At 47.5% G+C, this 24,076-nt stretch overlaps 1 protein-coding gene across 1 annotated transcript; it reads left to right on the top strand.

The window, feature by feature from the left end:
* Positions 1–4,518: 4,518 nt before the first annotated feature.
* Positions 4,519–23,672, top strand: LOC105464654 (pepsin F-like). Its single transcript, XM_011712699.2, is given in 8 exon segments — positions 4,519–4,571; positions 5,722–5,881; positions 7,408–7,524; positions 7,615–7,734; positions 9,744–9,864; positions 9,867–9,942; positions 23,335–23,372; positions 23,575–23,672. Coding segments are annotated over 8 exon segments (783 nt in total).
* Positions 23,673–24,076: the final 404 nt, after the last annotated feature.

Genomic DNA, 24,076 nt, shown 5'->3' with positions numbered 1-24,076 from the left:
TTTGAATTTTTTGCATGATCTAGTTTCATCATTGTTCTGCATAGCATACCCAGTTTTTCCAGTACCTGGAGCACAATGGTGCGAGCGTGGCTCACTGCAACCTCCGCCTCCTGGGTTCAAGCGAGCTTCCTGCCTCAGCCTCCCGAGTAGCTGGGATTACAGGCATACACCACCACGCATGGCTAATTTTTGTATTTTTAGAAGAGATAGGGTTTCACCATATTGGTCAGGCTGGTCTCGAACGCCTGACCTCAGATTATCCACCTGCCTCAGCCTCCCAAACTGCTGGGATTACAGGCGTGAGCCACCACGCCCAGCCTTCTGCATAATATCATAATGGTGGGTACCTATCACACATTTGTCCAAACCCATAGAATGTACAATGCCAAGAGTGAATCTTAATGCAAACCGTGGACTTGGGGTGATAATGAAGCATCATCATGGGTTAATCAATTGTAACAAATGTACCATTCTGGGGCAGGATATTAATAATGGAGAGACTGTGCATGTGAGGTGGGGTGGCACGGATATGTGGGAAATCTCTGCACCTTCTGCTCAGTTTTGCAGTGAAGCTAAAACTGCTCTAAAAAGTAAAGTCTATTTTTTTAAGTAGGGGGAGCATAGAGAGGTCATTTGTCCTACAGGATGTCCCATCTATAGGATTTGAATGATACATGCTCCTTTACCTACATTATTTCCTGAAAATTGGTCATGAGAGCTCGACTTGAATTCAAACTTTTAATTACAATACTTCATAGTGATTCTCCCACTTCAGCCTTCCAAAGTGCTGGGATTACAGGTGTGAGCCACCACACGCAGCCAGGAATTTTAATAAAACAACTTTTTTTCCTTATTCCTTAAACTAATGTTTTTAAAAAAAAAAAATTTTTTTAGTCAACTATTTGTGATTACCCAAAATATAGTTCATATAGAAAAGGCGTATCCCTGTGTCACAGGCTTATCCCTGTGACAGTGGAGCAATCTTGGCCCCACGTCATTTGCAACCCAACCCTGGGGATCAGATCAGCCTTGGCATTGCTCTACCCAAGATGGGCATGGACCGGATCCGGATCTTGTATGGGAACATGAGGACCCTGGAAGTCCAGAAGGAGCCATACCATTCCATTTTCTTTACTTTGCCTGGAATAATACCAGTTTAAGAAGGTAGCTCTTCTCATCTCAGGCAAGCAGAAGCTCCTGGTGGTCATTTATTATCTTTTTTGATTGGTGAGACACTTTAATTATTTCTTTTTAATTGGCAGACAAAATGTTTCCAGCCTGGATCCTATCAGGGGAATTACAGCAGTTGCCCATCAGGTGGGAGCTCTCAGTAAGTCAGCTGGTTTAGCGGACCCTGGTAGTCTTTCCTTACAAGTGGAAGGAAAATCAATGCATTCCATCTGTTATTCATTCAGCAAACATGAATTGAACACCCTCCCTTTCTACCCCCTTTCTACTCTCCCTTTCTAGCCCTCTACACCCTCCCTTTCTAGGCCCCCTTCTACTCCCACCTCTAGGCCAGAAATAAAAACCTGCACATCCCACGGTTGCTTAAGGTTTGGCGCACACTATGTTTCTTGAAAAACAAAGTAATTAGCTGCTAACATCTAAAGATCAGGGATTTCACATAAATATCCAGACTTTTGACTTATTTTATATACACACACACACACACACACACACACACACACACACACACATCAGTTTTCATCCACAGTTCCTGGCTCATAACTCCCATAGCCCTTGTTACAGTGTTTTGTTATAAGGTTGGAGTGTGTTAGGCCTCTAACCAGGACTCGGAAAACAGAATCTTTCTCCCAGACCTCCTCCGGCCTTCTTTTCACCTGCTCCTTTTTCTCTCCAAGGCAGGCCTTAGCACCTAAAAATATATTCTAATCTTCCCTTGCCTCTGTCCATAAAGAAATTCTCTGACTGGCCTTGCATGACTGCAGGTCGTAAAACTCCACTTCAGAGGGGTCCTGCCCCACACGCTGCAGGAAGGAATGCTGCATGGAGAGACCAAGCATCTCAGCAGACAGGCATTGCTGGGTTTCCCACCCAGTCTGTCAACATAGATCATTCCCTTTTTGTTCAATCACACTTCTTTTTTTTCTTTCTTTCTTTCTTTCTTTTTTTTTTTTTTTTTTTTTGAGACAGAGTTTTGCCCAGGCTGGAGTGCAATGGCGCGACCTTGGCTCACCATGCCCAGCTAATTTTTGCATTTTTTTTTTTTGTAGAGACAGGCTTTTGCCATGTTGTTCAGGCTGGTCTTGAACTGGGGTCAAGTTATCCTCCCACCTTGGCCTCCCAAAGTGCTGGGATTGCAGGGATAAGCCACAGTGCCTGGCTGGGGTTCTGTGTCAGTTTTACCCTTACTGCCCAAATTTGTCACCATGGATTATCACAGGCAACCTCCACCTCCCGGATTCATGTGATTCTCCTGCCTCAGCCTCCCGAGTAGCTGGGAGTACAGGTGTGCACTACCACGCCCGACTAATTTTTGTATTATTAGTAGAGACAGGGTTTCACCTGTTGGCCAGGCTGGTGTTGAACTCCTGACCTCAGGTGATCCAAAGTGCTGGGATTACAGCACTCAGCCTCAGCCTCCCAAAGTGCTGGAATTACAGGCATGAGCCACCGTGCCCAGCTATTCAATCACACTTCTACACGGCTGTCTGTGCTTCCATCATGCCTATCCAATGAAGTCTCCATGAAAGGCCCAAGAGGACGGAGTTCGGAGAGCTTCCATAGAGCAGAGCACATGAGATTCCTGAAGGGTGGGCGCCCAGGGAAGGCATGGAAGCGTCACACCCCCTCTCCTATACCTCCCACCGTGAGGCTCTTCATCTGTAGCCTTTGTAATATCCTTTATAGTAAACAGGTAAATGTAAATAAATGTTTCCCTGAGTTCCAAGAGCTGCTCTAGCAAATTAACTGAATGCAAAGAGGGGGTCTTAGGAACCCCGACTTACGGCCAGTTGGTCAGAAGCACAGGTCAAACAACCTGGAGCTTGCAATTGGCATTGGAAGTGGGGCCCAGTCTTATGAGACTGAGCCCTCAATCTGTGGGATCTGATGCTATCCCCAGGTGGATGGTGTCAGAATTGAATTGGAGGACAGCCGGCTGGTGTCTGCTGCAGAGTTGACTGTGAGCTTGTTGGTGGGGAGAAAAGCCCCACGCATCTGGTGTAAGAAACACGTCGCAAGAGTGTAGTAAGAGAGGCAAGGCGTGGCGGCTCACACCTGTAATCCCAGCACTTTGGGAGGTCGAGGCAGGCAGATCACCTGAGGTCAGGAGTTCGAGACCAGCCTGGCCAACACAGTGAAACTCCAGCTCTACTAAAAATACAAAAATTAGCCAGGCGTGGTGGTGCACGCCTGTAATCCCAGCTACTTCGGAGGCTGAGGTAGAAGTACTTGAACCCTGGAGGCAGAGGTTACAGTGAGCCAAGATCATACCACTGCACTCCAGCCTGGGCGACAGAGCAAGACTCCGTCTTAAAAGAAAGGAAGGGGAAAAAAAAAAAAAAAGAGTGTAGTAAGAGAAACACAATTTTAGTTTTTCCCACTTACACGTCTTGAAAACTTGGCCAACCTGGCGTCACAGCCCACCTGCCAGTGTGGCAACTGCTGGTGGAACAGAGAAGAGGCGGCTCCCTTGTGGGGAGACAGTCGTGCCCGTGCCCGAGATGCCCACCCAGCCCCTCCATTTGTTTCCTTTGCTGACTGGGTCTCCAGCTTGTGATTCCTGCCTGCAAACTCCAGACTACAAACTCCCTGAAGGCAAGGCCTGCTCATGTCTCATTTGACTTTGATTTCCCAGCATCTATCCCGCTCTCCAGCACACAGCAGGTCCTCAGTAAATGTTTACTGGATACAAACAATATTTTTGGGTTGCATGCGTCACATTTCTTCCAATATTAAAATTGTCCGATGGTCATACTGCTCTAGCCTGGCTCTTTGAAGCAGATTGGCAGCATAAGTGGCCCTGCTGTGTGCCATCCCACTACCTAAATCCACTCATAAGTCAGTGGGCCGCTCCCAACACTTTCACTCTGTGATTTGACCTCTCTTCGTCCTAGCAATCCCCTCCCGGATGAGGACAGCAATGTACACCTCACAGGGTCACTGGGAAGACTGCATGAGATCATAAATGTCAAGCATAGCATCTAACACTTATTTTTATCACATTATGCTCAGTGCCTTTATCTCCAAGATAGCAAGAATCTCCCCATTCTTTGTTCCCCTGTATGGTTTATTTTTGTTTTTTCAGCCATGCCCCAAGGAAGAGATTAGAATAGAAATCTCTGTATTCTGAGAATTTTCTAGGTCCCCTCCTCACAAACACGAAGCAGGCGAAGACTTTATCAGGAAAGTTTGTATTTCTTATCGAGTCGATACTGGCCCTCAAGGGGATGACTAGGGCAGATCAGAGTGCATTTAAATGAGCTCCTCTTGACAGCCACTGCATGCTCAGAATTCACTCTTTCCTGAGTGCTTTAAACCCACGAAGGAAGTATGAAGTGGCTTACGATCCTCGGGTTGGTGGCTCTCTCAGAATGCTTGGTCAAGTAAGTATGAGACACGTGACATCAGCTGTCTCTGTGGGCTCCTTCTTGCCCTCTTCTTCTCTTGCCTCTTATTCTCCTTCCAGTGCAGGGATGGGGAAGGAAATGTAATCATTCTCTGATGCTCATATAAAATTCAAGTCTCCATTTATTGATGAATAGCCATGTGTGCTGTGAGGCTGAAAGGTCTTGGGGCACGTCTGCAGAGCTGCACAATTTCAGGGGCACCAGTCACATCATGGGCTATGTGAATGGGACTCCCTAGAATTTTTCGGTGCCCAACCTGTGCAGCTGTACATGTGGTCCCACCTAGAAACAGAATTTCTTCTGTGCAATTTTCTAGGTTTTCTCTCTACTCCCTCTCTGTTTCCTTATATATGTGTCTCTGTGGCTACACCTCTGTCTCTGCATCTCTCTCTTTTAGCTCTCTGTCTCTTTGGGTGTCTCTGTGTATGCAAAACTCTGTGTTTCTCTCTCTTTTGACTCATTCTTGTTTCTCTACTCTCTTCGTTTCCCCACTTTATTCCCCATCTCAGCATTCATGACTTTTCTCACTTCCTGGCTTCCTCTCTCACCCCTTTCTTCTGGTTGAACCCTGGAGAGATCAGGAGGGCTACTTCTAGGCCCAGGTTTGCCACTAACAAGCAGTGTAACCAGAGCCAAGTCACAAAGTCCCTGCATTTCAGATTCCTTCCCTATAAAAGAAGATAATGATTCCCCCTCTACCGCCCTCCCAGGGCTGCCCGAGAAAGAGACATTGAGATGGCATTAGCAATAGGAAGGGCTGTCACTGTCAGGACCTGCTATATGGCAGGCGCATTATATCCACTGTCTCACTTAACACCTCCAAACATTCTATGCTAGGGAGGGTATCATCATTCCATCTTTTTTATAGATAGATAGGGAAACGGAGGCTCAGAAAGATCATATGACCTGCCCAAGATGACACAATAGAACCTGGAATTAAACCTAGATCCACTGCCGCGGTCTTTCCTTTGCATTGGGTGTCTTTTCCTGATAATAAGATAACAATCATTAAAAAGCTTGGAAAATGCACGGTGTAATTACAGTGCAAAGTGTGACAGTCACATTATAGTAAGGAGCAGCCGATGACTGTCTCTTACTTGTTTCCCTTCCCAATGCTCAGTTGAAGAATCCCTCTGATGAAGATCAAATCCATTCGAGAAAACCTCCGGGAAAATGGCATGCTGAAAGATTATCTTGAGAAATATCCTTACAGTCTGGCCTATACGTTTCTTGATCAATATCAGGACAATGGAATATCTTTGGAACCCATGAGGAACTACCTGGATGTGAGTATGCTGGCAGGATGGAGCTCCAGAGCGCCCCCTAGGGCCCCTAGCAAGCACTGGGGCTCATGTGGGGCTGTGAGCCAGCGGGTTAGGGCTGGGGCTTCAGCAGAGAGTGGGGAACACGGCCGGGGAACACGACCCGTTTCCAGAGGAGAAAGCATTCCTGCCCTCTGTTGTTGGTCCGTAGTGACTGGGCCCAGCAATGACCAGGTGCCAGATAGCATCCATTTCTGTGCCAGTGATAGTGTCACTGGGCACCCTTGAACCAAGACAGTGCTTGTTATGGGAGCTTTGCCCTTTCTGAACTAAGGCTAATCACTGAGCTAAAGGAGCCACATTGAAGGGCAATCCATGTCTGATCAAATGACAACAAAGAAAACTGCAAATCAAGTTTGACACCCTATGTAGAAGTTTAGGCCAGGCACAGTGGCTCACGCCTGTAACCCCAGCATTTTGGGAGGCCGAAGCAGGTGGATCACATGAGGTCAGAAGTTCAAGACCAGCTTGGCCAACATGGCAAAACCCCGTCTCTACTAAAAATACAAAAATTAGCCGGGCATGGTGGTGCGTGCCTGTCATCCCAGCTACTCAGGAGGCTGAGACACAAGAATCACTTGAACCCGGGAGATGGAAGTTGCAGTGAACCACGATCGCACCACTGCACTCCAGCCTGGGCAACAGAGTGAGACTCCATCTCAACAACAACAAAAAAGTTTAGCCTTTTCAGTCCCAAGAATCAAACCAATAAAAAAGTTATTGAGGCCAGATGCAGTGGCTAACTTCTGTAATCCCAACACTTTGGGAGGCCAAGGCAAGAGGATCCCTTGAGGCTAGGAATTTGAGACCAGCCTGGGCAGCATAGCGAGACCATGTCGCTACAAGAAGTTTTAAATGTTAGCTGGGTGTGGTGGTGTGCACCTATAGTTTCAGCTACTTGGGAGGGTGAGGTGGGAGAATTGCTTGAGCCCAGGAGGTCGAGGCTGTGGTGAGCTATGATCATGCCACTGCACTCCAGCCTGAGCAAAAGAGAGAGACTCTATCTCTAAAAAAAAGTTTAAGTTATTGAGTCCCTGTGGTGCGGGATGCTATGATAAACTAACAATATGGTTATTGTTACTTATATAACCAAAGGTCTCATCTCTTCTTCAAGAACTCATAGCCCACCCAGAGAAATAGGCAAAAGTAAGTAAATGTCAGATAAGAGGACCAACTGTGTGGTATTAATATTATGTGATTTGAGTTTAAAGGAAGGAAAGAGCACAGTGGCCTGGGCAACCTAGGAGGGCTGCCTGGAGGAGTAGGCACTCAGACCAGGTCTTCAAGGGTGGAAAGGATTTGGAGAGCTGTGGGGAACACTGGAGAGCTTCTCAAATGAAGGTGGTGGCTTGAGCAGAGGCTGTGTGGTGGGGCTGTTGGAAAGTGATTTCAGGAAACACGGAATGCCTGATGAGGGCAGGCACCCTGGGAACCAGGGGCATGGCCAGGATGCCAGGCCTTCCCTCACCATCCCTCCCTGGTCCTGGCAGCTGGCCTACATTAGCATCATCACCAATGGAACACCGCCTCAGGAATTCAAGGTCATTCTGGACACAGGCTTCACTGACTTGTGGGTGCCCTCCATCTACTGTGCCAGCCAAGCCTGCAGTGAGTGCTCCCTCCCCCATCTCATATCCTCCCAGCACCTCCTCTTCGGTCCCCAGCAGGCCTGACAGATGCCTACCCCTGTGTCTGCATCTAACCACAATATCTTCAACTCTCTGCTGTCCTCCACGTTCCGGGTCTCAGGCCGGCCCATCAGCATCGCCTATGGCACCGGGCAAATGTTGGGATTTCTTGGCTATGACAATGTTAAGGTAACATGGAAACCAGAGGCAGAGGCCGGGCTGGCCTTAGGCGTGACCGTCACTTACGGGACCAGATGCAGAAGCAGCTGGGAGTGTCTATCTTTCCTAAAGTCCATCAGCAGCTGGACGCCTGCCCTGTGGGGCTGTGACCTGGGGAGATGATGCCCCCGCTGGCATGCACTCTCCTCCAGAACAGCTTCCCCAGAGAGCAGGACCATCCTGCTGGAGGTGCTTGGGTGAGGGAGGCACAAATCTGCAGCCCCTTTTCCCACAATGAGTACGAGGCTGATTTTGCTGGGCACAGGGACAGAGGTGGGTGGGTAAAAACCACCCAATTTTGTGCTCTCACACTGTGGCAGGTGCCATGCTGGACGCTTCCATTGGAATAACTTGCTTAATCCTCACAACCACCTGGCATGGCAGACTCTACTATTATCTCCGTTTTACATATGAGGGAATAGAGAGAGTGAGTGCCTTGCCCAGGGTCATACAGCTGGCAAGCAGCAGAGCTGGGAGGCGAAGCAGGACTCACATGGGTGTGGAGTATTCTCGGAAGAGGATAGAACTTGTCTGGGACCGAGGGCTACAGGCACCAGGCAGGGAAAACAGGGGTCACAGCTTCAGGGGAGCCCTGCCTCATAAATGAGTTCTTCCCATTTGTCTTCTAAAAGAAGGCGATCCTGCTCTCTATCCGTTTGTCCTCAAGTGGGAACCATGTGGTCACACTCAGAGTCTTAAAAAACTAGGGACTCCTCCCCAAAAGTGCCTGCACACACACACACACACACACACACACGCACACACATACACACACACATGCACACACACACATGCACGCACACACACATACACACACATATACACACACGCACACACGCACACATATACACACACGCACACACACACACATATACACACACATGCACACATACACACATATATACACACATGCACACATACACACACATGCACACACATGCACACATACACACACATGCACACACGTACACACACGTACACACACATACACACACATACACATACACATGCACACACATGCACACACATATACACACATATACACATGCACGCACACATATACACACATGCACACACATATACACACATATACACACACATGCACACACATACACACACATGCACACATACACACACACATGCACACACATACACACACATGCACACACATACACACATACACACACATACACACATACACATGCACACACACGCACACACATATACACACATATACACAAATGCACGCACACACATACACACATATACACACATGCACAGACGCACACACATACACGCATGCACACACATACACACATATACATACACGCACGCACACACATACACACATATACACACATGCACAGACGCACACACATACACGCATGCACACACATACACACATATACATACACACACATATACACACACATACACATACACATACATACACACACACACATACACACACATACACATACACACACACACACACACACATGCATACACACACACATCTAAAGGAGCATTTCCCAGGCAGAATTTTTGTAAGAACCCTAGCGGCTACATGGTGTAACGGGCTACTGTTTCCCCCAGGGGGTGAGAAAAGACCACCTTTGGAGTCCGAAATGAATTCTCTGTTTCTGTCATCAGATCATAGTGACACCAAAAAGGGGACAATCCTGCTCTCTACCCATTTGTCCTCAAGTGGGAACCATGTGGTCACACGCGGAGTCTCAACTGTAAAAAGGGAATGTGGCCTCTGTGGCTAAGTTCGGACGATGTGAAGGAGGCGTTGGAGTTAGTTAGAATGATAGCCCACAGGGACCCACACTCGCTTAGGTGCCGCCCACGGCACAGTGGCCCTAGGCTTCCCCATAGAGTTAGTGCTATTTCCTCAGCCACCTGCGCCTCAGCCCAGCCCCAGCCCCAGCCCCACTTCCCAAATCTTTCCACGGAAACACCCTCCTCTCCCACAGATCGGGGACCTTGTGAACATAGGCCAGGGGTTCGGCCTGAGTGTCAAGGAGCCTGACAAGTTCATGAAATACACGGTCTTCGATGGCATCCTGGGACTGGGCTACCCCAGCCTTGGCATTAAAGAGCCACCCCTGTCTTTGATAACCTGTGGAACCAAGGCCTCCTTTCTCAGAACCTCTTTGCCTTCTACTTGAGCAGGTAAGTGTGGGCTAGACAAGCCCTTTCTCCAACTTGGCTGTAAGAAGCTTTTACTTGCATGAAAAATTACAGACTCTCTGATCCAGAAGTTTCCTTAGAGATAGTCTGGTCCAAGAAGTCAGCAAACTATATCCTGGGGGCCAAACCTGGCCCATCACTTGTTTTTGTAAATAAAGTTTTATTGTAACAGAAGAATGTTCATTCATTTATGATTGTCTGTGGCTGCTTTTGAGCACCAATGGCAGCACTGAGCAGTGTGATAGAGATTGTGCAGCCCATGAAACCTAAAATAGGGACAAACTGGCCCTTTACAGAAAGTGTGCTGACCCCTGTAGTCCAGTCCTTTCATTCAACAGATGAGGAAACAGATTCAGAAAGGGGCTCTGCACAAGACTGCCCAGTCAGGTACTGGTAGTGGCAGGACTTGAACTCAGCCTCAGGACTCTCCCCCATGGCAAGTGGTCCATCTATCAGCAAGCCTCCAGTCGCTGGGCTTGGTAAAGGAAAGCTGGTCTCCTGACTGACTTAGGGTCTGGTGGAAGGTAGGGGAGAAGGAAGAAGCACAGACAACAGGACAGCCCTGTTGACAGATTGCGCCCTCCCCACAAAGGCAGTGGTTGACCCCATAGATCCATGTAGGAAGCAGGACAGTATGATGGTGGAGGCTGTGGGCTCTGGGAGACATGAGTTCAAACCCTGGCCCCACAGCATGACCTTAAGGTGTTTAACCTCTGTGAGCCTCAGGAACACTTGTACTCAATCAAAGGAGATGATTCGTTGAGCACCTACTATGTGCTGGGTACTGCTCTGTACACGTGAAGGAGACAGATAAGAAGAAGAGAAGGCAGACGAGAAATAAGTAAATAAATAAAGGAAAAAGATAACTCTGATAGCAATTGGTTCTGTAAAAGCAACAAATCAGGGCAATAGAACAGACAGGGATGAGGATGTGAGATGGGCAATGGGGAAGTCCTCCCTGAGCCGAGACCTTATCATGGGAGAGAGTCAGGCTGGAGTGACTAAGTGCCTGGAGCAAGGAAGAGCGAATGCAGGGGAGAAATGAGAGCATGCAGCGTCTGAGGACTAGCAAGGGAGCCTGTGTGGCTGGAACACGGGAGGCGGAGGCAGGGGCAAGGCTACCCTGGGGTTTTGTACTGAGTGGAGTGGAGGCCTCTGGCAGCGGGGTAAGCAGGGAAGAGACATGATCCAATTTGCAGTTTTGAAAGCTCACCTTGGGTGCCCACTGGAGGATGCCCACGGACCAGAGTGGAGGCAGAGATGCCAGGGAAGATGCTACACAGCCTCTTTAGAAGAAAGAGGTGGTAGCTTGGTCCAGGGAAGAGGAAGAACAGTGCGGGGAGTGAGGATGTGTGTGGAGGAAGAGCCAACAGGATGTGCTGACGGATTGGATGTGGAAGGAGAGGGGTCTGCAGAGCTGTTCCTCCCTTGCTATGATTTTACCGTGAGCCCAGAACCAGCTACACAATTTGCAGGGCCCAGTACAACATGAAAATGCAGGGCCCCTTCTTCAAAAAATGTTAAGAATTTGAAGGCTGGGCGCGGTGGCTCATGCCTGTAATCTCAGCACTTTGGGAGGCCGAGGCAGGCAGATCACAAGGTCAGGAGATGGAGACCATCCTGGCTAACACCGTGAAACCCTGTCTCTACTAAAATACAAAAATTAGCTGGGCGTGGTGGTGGGCACCTGTCATCCCACTACTCGGGAGGCTGAGGCAGAAGAATCGCTTGAACCCGGGAGGTGGAGCTTCCAGTGAGCCGAGATTGCGCCACTGCACTCCAGCCTGGGCGGCAGAGAGACTCCATCTAAAAACAAAAAGTAAGAAGAATAGCTCCAGTTAATTTTTTGAGGGCTCTACATATGTTTTCTCATTGCAAGGCAGGTAATGTTGTCCCCATTGTACAGATAAGGGAAATTTCCTCAGATCTGTCTGGCTCCAGCACCGAGTACCAGGCACATAGTAAGCACTCTGTAAACACGTCTTGTATAAACGAATGGATGAGTAGTAAATGCCCCCACTATAGCACCTTGTGCTTCTCGGCAGGAGACACATATGGTGTCAGTATGGCTTACTTCCATTATATCAACCATAAGAGGTCAGGGTTTGCCCCTTAAATGTCTGCCTCTGTCCTCGGGGAGCCAAGGGAAGGTTTCCACGGCACAGGCTGGAGCTGGTGTCTATTAATGATTCAAACTCTTTTTTTTTTTTTTAAGACTCATCAAGTGCAGGGGTAAGAAGAGGGGAGTTAAATTCTTTTTGAGGCAGGGCTCATGCCTGTAATCCCAGCACTGTGGGAGGCCAAGGCAGGCAGATCACTTGAGGCCAGGAGTTCAAGACCAGCCTGGCCAACACAGTGAAGCCCCGTCTCTACTTAAAATACAAAAAATCAGCTGGGCATGGTGGTGCACACCTGTAATCCAGCTACTTGGGAGGCTGAGGCATGAGAGTTGCTTGAATCGGGAAGGCAGAGGTTGCAGTAAGCCGAGATCCCACCACTGCCCTCCAGATTGGATAACAGAGTGAGACCCTGTCTCAAAAACAACAACAACAACAACAACAACAAAAAACCTCTTTTTTGAGGTTCTATATTTGTAGCCTGTGCCAATAGCATGAGGATGAATTCTGATCTTCAAGGCAAAACCCTGCCCAGGCATGGTGGTGCATGCCTGTAATCCTAGCATGTGGGGAGTTGGAGGTGGGAGGGATCGCTTGAGCCCAGGAGATTGAGGCTGCAGTGAGCTATGATCATGCCACTGCACTCCAGCCTGGGCAACACAGCAAGACCCTGTCTGTAAGAAAATGAAAAATAAAATAAATGTAAGTAACAAAGCAAAATTCTGCCCCCTCCACTTTTATCCTTAACCAACTGCAGACCAAACAGATTTATAACCTTTGTTGAGAGAGAATGTGCGGAAAAAGATGGCTCTTATCAAAATTAAAATTTCTGTCTTTAAAACGTTTTCGAATTGTAGGATCTCTGTGTTGTATGGGACTTCAAAAAGATAACGGAGTATATCATTCCCAATTATCAGAGTCCTTAAGCTTGGGAGGCTTTTTATTATTCATGCACGTTGCCTGGGATTCATTTCTAATCTTCTGAAAAGAATCCCAGCCTATTCTTCTCATTATTTTTATGCTGTTTCCTAAGAAGTGAGAAGAAATTAGAGCAAGTGACTATAACGTCTATCAGCAGATTGTGTTGAGTAAATGTCCTTAGTTCTAGGTGGTGTCATTAGCCTGCAGTTTATAATTTGGGGAAAGTGAAAAAAGCATTAAAGCATATTAAGAAATAAAGCACTTTAGGAGGCTGAGGCGGGTGGATCACGAGGTCAGGAGATTGAGACCATCCTGGCTAACGAGGTGAAACCCCATCTCTACTAAAAATACAAAAAATTAACCGGGCGTGGTGGCGGGCGCCTGTAGTCCTCGGGAGGCTGAGGCAGGAGAATGGTGTGAACCTGGGAGATGGAGCGATGGAGCTTGCAGTGAGCAGAGATCGCACCACTGCATTCCAGCCTGGGTAACAGAGCGAGACTCCATCTCAAAAAAAAAGGAAAGAAATAAAGCCCTTAAAAAAAAAAAAAAAAAAGACAGCTCTTGGACACTTCTTGTGAGTGTAAACTGATATAGTCTTTTTGGAGATGATTTGCCCTTAAAATGTGTATGGCCAGGCCCGGCGTGGTGGCTCACGCCTGTAATCCCAGCACTTTGAGAGGCCAAAGTGGGCAGATCACCTGAGATCGGGAGTTCAAGACCAGACTGACCAACATGGAGAAACCCCATCTCTACTAAAAATACAAAATTAGCCGGGTATGGTGGCACATGCCTGTAATCCCAGCTACATGGGAGGCTGAGGCAGGAGAATCGCTTGAACCCAGGAGGCGGAGGTTGCAGTGAGCCGAGATCGCACCGCTGCATTCTGGCCTGGGCAACAAGAATGAAACTCTGTCTCAAAAAAAAACATGTGTACGGCCTTTGTCCCAGCAATTTTGCTTTCAGGATTTAGGCTAACACAAGGGTCAGAAATCCCCAGAAACATATATGAGCAGGGATATAATTTTCAGAGTCTCTTACACAAGGGAAAATCTGGAGCCTCCCAACATCTCTTAAGCAGAGTGCCCACAGCATAGGTAGACAAATCACGCAGCCATCTTTTTGGTTTTTTATCGTTTTTGTTTCTTCTTTTCCTTTTTTTTTTTTTATTTTTTATTTTTTAGAGTGAGAGGATCTCAATATGTTGCCAAGGCTGGTCTCAAACTCCTCAACTCAAGTTATCCGCCTGACTTGGCCTCTGAAAGTGCTGGGATTACAGGCGTGAGCCACCACACCTGGCCTTTTTCTTTTTTTCTTTTATTTATGTATTTATTTTTTTTTGAGGCAAGGTCTCACTCTGTTGCCCAGGCTGAAACGCAGTGGCGTGATCACAGCTCACTGCAGCATCAACTTCCCAGGTTCAAGCAATTCTCCTATCTCACCCTCCCGAGTAGCTGGGCCTACAGGCATGCACCACCAAGTCTGGCTAATTTTTTTTGTATTTTTTTGTGGAGACGATGTCTCACCATGTTGCCCAGGCTGGTCTTGAACTCATAGGCTCAAGCCATCCTTCTGCCTCAGCCTCCCAAAGTGCTGGGATTACAAGTGTGAGTCGCCACACCTGGCCTTTTTTAAAAAATATTTTTATGCCTGTAATCCCAGCACTTTGGGAGGCCAAGATGGGTGGATCACGAGGTCAGGAGATCGAGACCATCCTGGCTAACACGGTGAAACCTCGTCTCTACTAAAAATACAAAAAATTAGCCAGGCGCGGTGGCGGGCACCTGTAGTCCCAGCTACTTGGGAGGCTAAGGCGGGAGAATGGCGTGAACCTGGGAGGCAGAGCTTGCAGTGAGCTGAGATTGTGCCATTGCACTCCAGCCTGGGAGATAGAGTGAGACTCCGTCTCAAATATATATATATATATATATATATATATATATATATATATATACACACACACACACATATATATTTGTTTTAATTTGTTTTTTCCTGCAGCCATCTTAAGTCACGTGACCCCGGTCTTGCTGAGTGCACATCAATGTTAGACTTCCCCCATGTGAACAGTGTGACATTGCCCATGTAAGCAAATGTCTTTGGAGACACACACTAATGATCTAGGAGCAAAGGATCATGATGTCTGCAAGCAGCCAGGCATTCAGGGCCCAGAGCCTTTCTGCCCGAGTTCAAATCCCAGCACTCAGATGTACGAGTCACACGACCTTGGAAAAGTTTGTTTCTGGGTCTCAGTGCCCTAATCTGTAAATCTGGGATAAGAATAGTCACTTCTAGTCGGGGGTAAGGGCAAGAGTAGGTATGCTAATGCTCGTGGATTTCTTCCTGGGGCATTGGAAATGTTCCGAGATTAAATCACGGTGATGCTTTTACAACTCCGTAAACATGCCAAAGACCAGTGAACTACGAATCTATGATATGTGAAACACACCTCAATAAAGCTGTTAATGTTTTTTTTTGTTTTTTTGTTTTTTTGTTTTTTTTGAGACGGAGTCTCGCTCTGTCACCCAGGCTGCAGTGCAGTGGCCGGATCTCAACTCACTGCAAGCTCCGCCTCCCGGGTTTACGCCATTCTCCTGCCTCAGCCTCCAGAGTAGCTGGGACTACAAGCGCCCGCCACCTCGCCCGGCTAGTTTTTTGTATTTTTTAGTAGAGACGGGGTTTCACCGTGTTAGCCAGGATGGTCTCGATCTCCTGACCTCGTGATCCGCCCGTCTCGGCCTCCCAAAGTGCTGGGATTACAGGCTTGAGCCACCGCGCCCGGCCAAAGCTGTTAAATTTTATAAACAACAACAAAAAATCACAGGAAAGAACAGTTTCTGCCTTCTAGGGCTACAGTGAGGGCTCAATGAATGTATCACATAAAACATTTAGAACATGCCTGTCACCTCGTAGCATGAGCTATTTCTGTTTTAAACAACACCACACAAAGACCAAAAGATTAACAGCAGTTAGCCAAAGGATGTAACACTTATTCTATCCAAAAGGCAACTGTATGGACAATTTTCTTCTCTCATACTTCTCTGAGTTTTTTCCGTGATTACTTTTAAGATCGTGGCAAAGCTAAGCATTATTCTATAAAAGAGAGAGAAAGACCCGCAAGAGAGAGGAGGCTCTATCTTTGCTGGGGTTGCCTGGGTTCCTGCTGGAGTGAAATGTTCCCCAGAGAAAAAAGGCCATCAGGAAGCGGACTGTCAGTGGAGGACTGACGCCTACTGGCCAAGGCGGATATTACATGCATGCATGCACTGGCGCACACTCCGCGTGGTGGTCCTAGACCCGCCCATTGGTTCCATCTACTTGAACAGTTACTTGGCAACACGAAACCACTGTAATATAAACTCTCCTACCTTTAGACCTGCGAATTCCACTTTGAGAAATACATCTCACATTAGTAAATATATGTTTATTATTATTAGTTATAAAATATGTATTGGCTACAAAGATTTTCCCAGGGAATCAATTACCAGTGAAAGATGGAAGCTGCCCCAGATTCTAACAGCAGGAAATTATCAGTAGGAAGAAATCTGCTCCTGGCTCTTTTTCTTTTATTTATTTTTTTTTTTTTTGAGACAGGGTCTTGCTCTGTCGCCCAGGCTGGAGTGCAGTCCACAATCTCGGCTCACTGCAACCTCTGGCTCCTGGGTTCAAGAGATTCTCCTGCCTCAGCCTCCCGAGTAGCTGGGACTACAGGCACGCATCACCATGCCAGGCTAATTTTTGTGGGTTTGTTTTGTTTTGTTTTGTTTTGTTTTGAGACGGAGTCTCGCACTGTCACCCGGGCTGGAGTGCAATGGCGTGATCTCCATCTCAGCTCACTGCAACCTCCACCTCCCGGGTTTAAGCGATTCTCCTGCCTCAGCCTCCCAAGTAGCTGGGATTACAGGCGCTCACCACCATGCCCACATAATTTTTTGTATTTTTAGTAGAGATGGAGTTTCCTATGTTGGCCAAGTTGGTCTCAAACTCCTGACTTCGTGATCTGCCTGCCTCGGCCTCCCAAAGTGCGGGGATTACAGGCATGAGCCACCATGCCCCACCTGCTCCTCGCTCTTAAAGTGATGAGCATGGACAATATCTGCCCATCCATCTAAAGAAAAGCACAGACTATTTTTATGGATACACAATTTTGATATATTGCAAAAATGTGTTGTGTAGAACAGAATACAATGAAAAATTAGCTGCCTGAGTTTTTATTGCAAAGGTTATATGAACTATAGAATACAGTTTTACAATAAATATCATATTTCCTAGAGAAAGTCTACATTTAATGTTATCTTCTAAATAAATACTATGACTTTTAAATGTTTCCAATGGTTAGATGCTTATATATTTGGCTATTTAAAAATATTTCCTAGGTAGACAATGTTTTACTTTAAGGGCTATTCATTTACTTTTTAAAGTTTTTAAATTTGTTTCTTGTTGAGACGGGGTCTCATTTGTCGCCCAGGCTGCAGTGCAGTTGCACAATCATGGCTCGCTGCAGCCACAACCTCCTGGGCTCAAGCCATCCTTCCACCTCAGCCTCCCAAGAACCTGGAACTACAGGCACACACCACCATGCCCCACTAATTTTTAAATTTTTTTGTAGAGATGGCGGTCTTGCTATGTTTCCCAAGGTGGTCTACAACTCCTGGGCTTAAGCAATCCCCCTACCTTGGCCTCCCAAAGTGCTGGGATTATAGGAGTGAGCCACTGCACCCAGCAAGATCTAATAATAAGAATGTAGCTGGGCGCAGTGGCTCACGCCTGTAATCCCAGCACTTTGGGAGGCTGAGGTGGGTGGATTTCCTGAGGTCAGGAGTTCGAGACCAGCCTGGTCAACATGGCAAAACCCCATCTCTACTAATAATACAAAAATTAGCTGGGTATGGTGGCGGAAGCCTGTAATCCCAGCTACTCCGGAGGCTGAGGCAGGAGAATTGCTTGAACCCAAGAGGTAGAGGTTGAAGTGAGCTGAGATCGCACCATTGCACTCCAGCCTGGGCGACAAGAGCGAAACTCAGTATCAAAAAAATGTTAAAACGTATGTAGATACATAATGGATAAACAATGGAAAAGATAAAATGCAAACTAAAAACATGAAGTCTCAAAACAATAAAAAATAAGAATGTAGATACATAATGGATGAACAACGGAAAAGATAAAATGCAAACTAAAAATAAAGTTGACTTGCCTATAAAAAGAAAAAAAGAAAGAAAAGAAAAGCACAGCTCAAATCATGAGTAACAAGCACTCTCCCTCCCTCACCTCCTTCCAGTCTCCACTCACACGGCCCCTCCAGGGTGGGGCCCTCTGTTGTCCCTCTATCTAAAATATCAACCCTCCTGACACTCCCCATCGTCTTCCTTACTGTAGTTTCCTTCTGGCTTCACAGAATCACACACTATAATTTGCTTATTTATCTTGTTGGTTATCTGTCTCCTTCCCTGGTGTGTAAACTCATGAGGGCAAAGATTTGGGTCTGTCCTGTTCCTTGATGAATCCTCTGTGCCTAAAATAATAGCTGCTCAATAAATACTTTTGGAATGAACATCAGGTGAACTCAATGTTAAGAAAACCCAACGTCGTAGGTGGACGCTGAGTGCAACTCCGCAAAAGCAGGAAGCGTGAACATTGCCGCCTGCATGAGTGTGCTCAGGCTGCCACAACAAATACGGCAGACGCGGTGGCTTAAACAACAGAAATCGCTGGGCATGGTGGCTCATGCCTGTAATCCCAGCATTGGGAGGTTGAAGCAGGAGGACTGCTTGCATCCAGGAGTTCAAGACCAGCCTGGGCAACATAGTGAGACCCCATCTCTACAGAAAATCAAAAATTTGCCAAGCGTGGTGGTGCATGCCTGTAGTCCCAGCTACTCAGGAGACTGAGGTGGGAGGGTTGTTTGAGCCTTCGAGGTTGAGGCTACAGTGAGCCATGATTGCACCACTGCACTCAGCCTGGGCGACAGAGTAAGACTCTGTCTCAAATAAAACAAAACAAAACAAAACACCAAAGAAAACCCAGAAATCTATGTTCTCACAATGCTGGGGTCTAGAAGCCCAAGCTCAAGGTATTGGTAGGGTTGTTCCTTCCGAGGCCTCCTTCCTTGCTAGTACATGGCTGTCTTCTTCCAGTGTCTTCACAAGGTCTTTGTGTATGTTTGTGTCTTAATCTCCTCCTCTTATAAGGACACCACTTATATTGGATTAGGGCCCACCCTGATGACCTCATGTAACCTGGTGTTTTCTGTTTTGTTTTTTTTTTGAGGTGGAGTCTTGTTCTGTTGTCCAGGCTGGAGTGCAGTGCTGTGATCTCGGCTCACTGCAACCTTCAACTCCAACTCCAATTCAGCCTCCCCAGTAGCTGGGACTGCAGGTGCCCACCACCATGTCCGCCACCATGGCTGGCTAATTTTTGTATTTTTAGTAGAGACAGGGTTTCACCATGTTGGCCAGGCTGGTCTCGAACTCCTGACCTCAGGTGATCCACCCGCCTCGGCCTCCCAAAGTTCTGGGATTACAGGTGTGAGCCACCTCACCCGGCCCTCATTTAACCTTAATCACCGTTTTAAAGACCCTGTCTCCAAATACAGTCACATTCTGAGGTACTGGGGGTCAGGGCTGTTATATGTAAAAATGGTTATTTAGAAATAGAATGCTTGCTCCCCAGTGCTGCAAAGAAATGGTACTTGAACATAAATTTAATTCTCTCAGCAAGGCCGTTTTTACTTTCTGCAGAAAGGGTGCTCATCGCAGATGGAACAATGGCAAGAGCACACCTGAACAAAGGAGGGAAGCAATTTTTATCCCTTACGCAGTTTGTCCCTGCTACTGTGTCCTGTCTTCATTGGCTGGAGCCAGACCGCACGATCTAAACTAAAATCTGATTGGCTAACAGCTTAAAACTTTTCTAAATAGATAAAAGTAATGGAAAAATAAAGGAAAAGAGGAAGTTGCTTATGCCAAAGAGGGAAGAGGAATAGGCTGTGAGCTGGAACATGCCTGTGAGCATGTCTAGCACAAATAGACTGGTTAAGGTACAAGGACGTAGAATGTACCACTTGCCTGTGAGCATGTCTAACAGCTACATAGGACAGGGCCCAGCAAAGAGTTATTAGCATAAAGTACAGAGGCTTGAAGGAAGTTAGTTTTTGAAAGAAACTGTTATTTTTAACACTTATGATTTATTCTTTAACAAGAAGGGAAACTTTGAAGAGGAACTTTTTACTTTCTACAAGGACTTCAATGTATGAATTTTAGTGGGGACATAGTTCAGCCCATAACAAGAAACACAAAAAGTGCTGGAATGTGTTTAAAGAACACTGGACAATTTAAGCATGAAAATAAATGGCAATAGTGGGTTATAACTCACTGACCAAAGCAGAAATCTTTGACACCACACTGATCAAGAAATACAAACAGATAGACAGATAAATAAATAGATAGGATGAAGAAAAGCTCTTCCTTGCCATAGAATGCCAAGTAAAAATGTAAAAGAAATGATAGAATCAGAAAGTCACCCCTAAGCCGGGCGTGGTGGCCACGCCCATAATCCCAACACCTTGGGAGGCCGAGGCGGGCAGATCACTTGATGTCAGGAGTTTGAGACCAGTCTGACCAACATGGAGAAACTCTGGCTCTGCTAAAAATACAAAAATTATGCCAGGTGCAGTGGCTCACACCTATAATGCCAGCAGTTTGGGAGGCCGAGGAGGGTGGATCACCTGAGTTCAGGAGTTCAAGACCAGCCTGGCCAACATGGTGAAACCCCATCTCTACTAAAAATATAAAAATTTGCTACTAAAAATGCAAAAATTAGCTGCTTGAACCCGGGAGGCGGAGGTTGCAGTGAGTCGAGATCACGTCATTGCACTCTAGCCTGGGCAACAAGAGAGAAACTCCATCTCAATAAATAAACAAATAAATAAAAATAAAAAAATTAGGCCGGGCGCGGTGGCTCAAGCCTGTAATCCCAGCACTTTGGGAGGCCGAGATGGGCGGATCACGAGGTCAGGAGATCGAGAGACGATCCCGGCTAACACGGTGAAACCCCGTCTCTACTAAAAAATACAAAAAACTAGCCGGGCGAGGTGGCGGGCGCCTGTAGTCCCAGCTACTCGGGAGGCTGAGGCAGGAGAATGGCGTAAACCAGGGAGGCGGAGCTTGCAGTGAGCTGAGATCCGGCCACTGCACTCCAGCCTGGGTGACAGAGCAAGACTCCGTCTCAAAAAAAAAAAAAAAAAAAAAAAAAAATTAGCTGGGTGTGGTGGCATGCACCTGTAATCCCAGCGACTGGGGTCGCTGAGGCATGAGAATTGCTTGAACTGGGGAGGCGGAGATTGCAGTGAGCCAAGATTGCGCCACTGCACTCCAGCCTGAGCAACAGAGTGAGACTCACTCTCAAAAAATAATAATAATAAAGAAAGAATACATCAAACAAACCCTAGTTGAGGGACATTCTGCAAAGCAACTGGCCTCTACTCTTCAAAAGTATCAACGTGATGAATGAAAAAGGCAGAGGGAGGGACTGTTCAAGACCAAAGGACACCCGGGAGACCTGGAACCCAAAAGAATGTGCGATCCTGGATTGAGTTGTGGATCAGAATATAAAAATCACGAAAAAGAGCCATTTTAGGACAACTGGTGAAATCTGAATATGTGCTGTGTATTAGATAATAGTATCGTATCAATGTTAGATTTACTGCACGTCGTCTTTTTGACATCGTCCACGTAAGCAAATGTCTTTAGAAACACACACTAAAGATTTAGGAGCAAAGGATCGTGATGTCTGCAATTGACTCAAATCATTCAGCCAAAATGATAATAATACACATGTATGCATGTGTATGGAGAAAGAGAGTAAATTCTGTAAAATGTCAATAAGTGAATCTAAAAACAATTATAATAATAATGATGAATCTGAGTGAAATATATTTGGGAATTTGTAGGGAGTGGGGGTTGTTTGTTTTGAAGAGGGAGTTTCGCTCAGTCGCCCAGGTTGGAGTGCAGTGGTGCCATCCTGGCTCACTGCCACCTCTGCCTCCCAGGTTCAAGCATTCTCCCACCTCAGCCTCCCTAGTAGTTGGGATCACAAGCATGAACCACCACGCCCGGCTAATTTTTTCTATTTTTAGTAGAGATAGGGTTTTGCCATGTTGGCCAGGCTGGTCTCCAACTCCTGACCTCAGGTGATCTGCCCTCCTCAGCCTCCGAAATATATGGGAATTTGTTGCACTATTCTGGCACTTTTTCTGTAGATTTAAAAGATTTTCTTGGCCGGGCGCGGTGGCTCAAGCCTGTAATCCCAGCACTTTGGGAGGCCGAGACGGGCGGATCACGAGGTCAGGAGATCAAGACCATCCCAACATGGGCTAACATGGTGAAACCCCGTCTCCACTAAAAAAAAATACAAAAAACTAGCCGGGCGAGGTGGCGGGCGCCTGTAGTCTCAGCTACTTGGGAGGCTGAGGCAGGAGAATGGCGTGAACCCGGGAGGCGGAGCTTGCAGTGAGCTGAGATCTGGCCACTGCACTCCAGCCTGGGCGACAGAGCGAGACTCCGTCTCAAAAAAAAAAAAGATTTTCTTTTGTTATTGTTGAGACACAGTTTCACTCAGGTTGCCCAGGCTGGAGTGCAGTGACACAGTTATGGCTCAAGGCAACCTCGACCTCCTGGGCTCAGGTGATTCTACACCTCAGCCTTCTGAGTAGCTGGGACTACAGGCGTGCGCCACCATGCCCGGCTAATTTTTTCTATTTTTAGTGGAAACAGAGTTTCACCATGTTGCCCAGGCTGGTCTCAAACTCCTGGACTCAAGCAATCCACCCACCTTGGCCTCCCAAAGTGCTGTGATTATAGGAGTAAGCCACCGCACCTGGCTCTCCTTCCCATTTTCACATACCTCTGTGCTCTGTGCCAGACTAGGGTGGGTGCCGGAGGGAAAGGATAAGACCCTGCCCCTGCCCTCGTGCACAGGGTGGACTGCAGGTAGTCACACACCATAGTCACACACCATCTGCTGGGTGCTGAGGGGCAAGGCGGCCGCAGGACATGGGAGGAAGGTACAGGGGAGCAGGGTCTGAAGGGGAGCATTAGCAGGGGCCCTCCTCCTCCTCCTCTCTCCTGCCTTCCACCAGGATCTCCCCTTGCTCTGAGGCTGAGAGACTGGCCCACAGGCTCCAGGGCCCTCCACCTTCAGCCCCAGCTCGGGTCCTGGCAGTGCTGGTCCCTCCCTGTGCTCCTTTTGATTTTCCACTGCTGTTGACTCCCGGTGCCTCAACATCGCTTTGGGGGTCCTTTACCCTTGCCCACCCCTTCACTAAATCTCTTCAAACCTCTAGGTGGGCCACCTGCTTCCGCAAGGACCCTGACACTCTAGGTAATGACAGAGAAACGCATTCAAAGGGAACAGCCTGTGCCAAGGCTCAGAGCCAGGGAAGGACATGGCCCAGTGGGAGAATTCAGATGGCCCAGGGCAGAAGGGCAGGAAGGGAAGCTGTTCCAGCCCAGGTCACAGCTCTCAGCATTGAAACTGAGAACTCTGACACCTCCCACCTGAGCCCCACATCCACCACCCCCAGAGGATGCATTGGCCAGGGCCTGCCTACAGCCTTACCTGAGCCCGTCCTGGAGCATGGACTGGGACAGAGGAGCAGGCTCAGGGCTCCACCATGGATGACCGAGGCACACCCCTTGCTGAGGTCGAAAACAGGAGGCTTGTGCTCCTCCTCCACAGTGGTGTGATTTTGGAGCCTCCAGCCTGGTCCAGAAGCTCCTCTACCTTTTCTTTTTTTTTTTTTTTTTTTTTTTTGGTGTGTGTGAGACAAAGTCTCATTCTGTCGCCCAGGCTGGAGTGCAGTGGCGCAATCTCGGTTCACCGCAACCTCTGCCTCCCGAGTTCAAGTGGTTCTCTTGCCTCAGCCTCCTGAGTAGCTGGGATTGTAGGCACGGGCCACCATGCCCGGATAATTTTTATAGTTTTAGTAGAGATGGGGTTTCACCATGTTGGTCAGGCTGGTCTTGAACTCCTGACCTCATGATCCGGCCACCTTGGCCTCCCAAAGTGCTGGGATTACAGGTGTG

Source organism: Macaca nemestrina, chromosome 12, assembly GCF_043159975.1.
Source record: "Macaca nemestrina isolate mMacNem1 chromosome 12, mMacNem.hap1, whole genome shotgun sequence".
Lineage (NCBI taxonomy): Eukaryota > Metazoa > Chordata > Mammalia > Primates > Cercopithecidae > Macaca > Macaca nemestrina.
The sequence above is the reverse complement of the archived record's forward strand: the minus strand, read 5'-3'. Positions and strand labels throughout refer to the sequence as shown.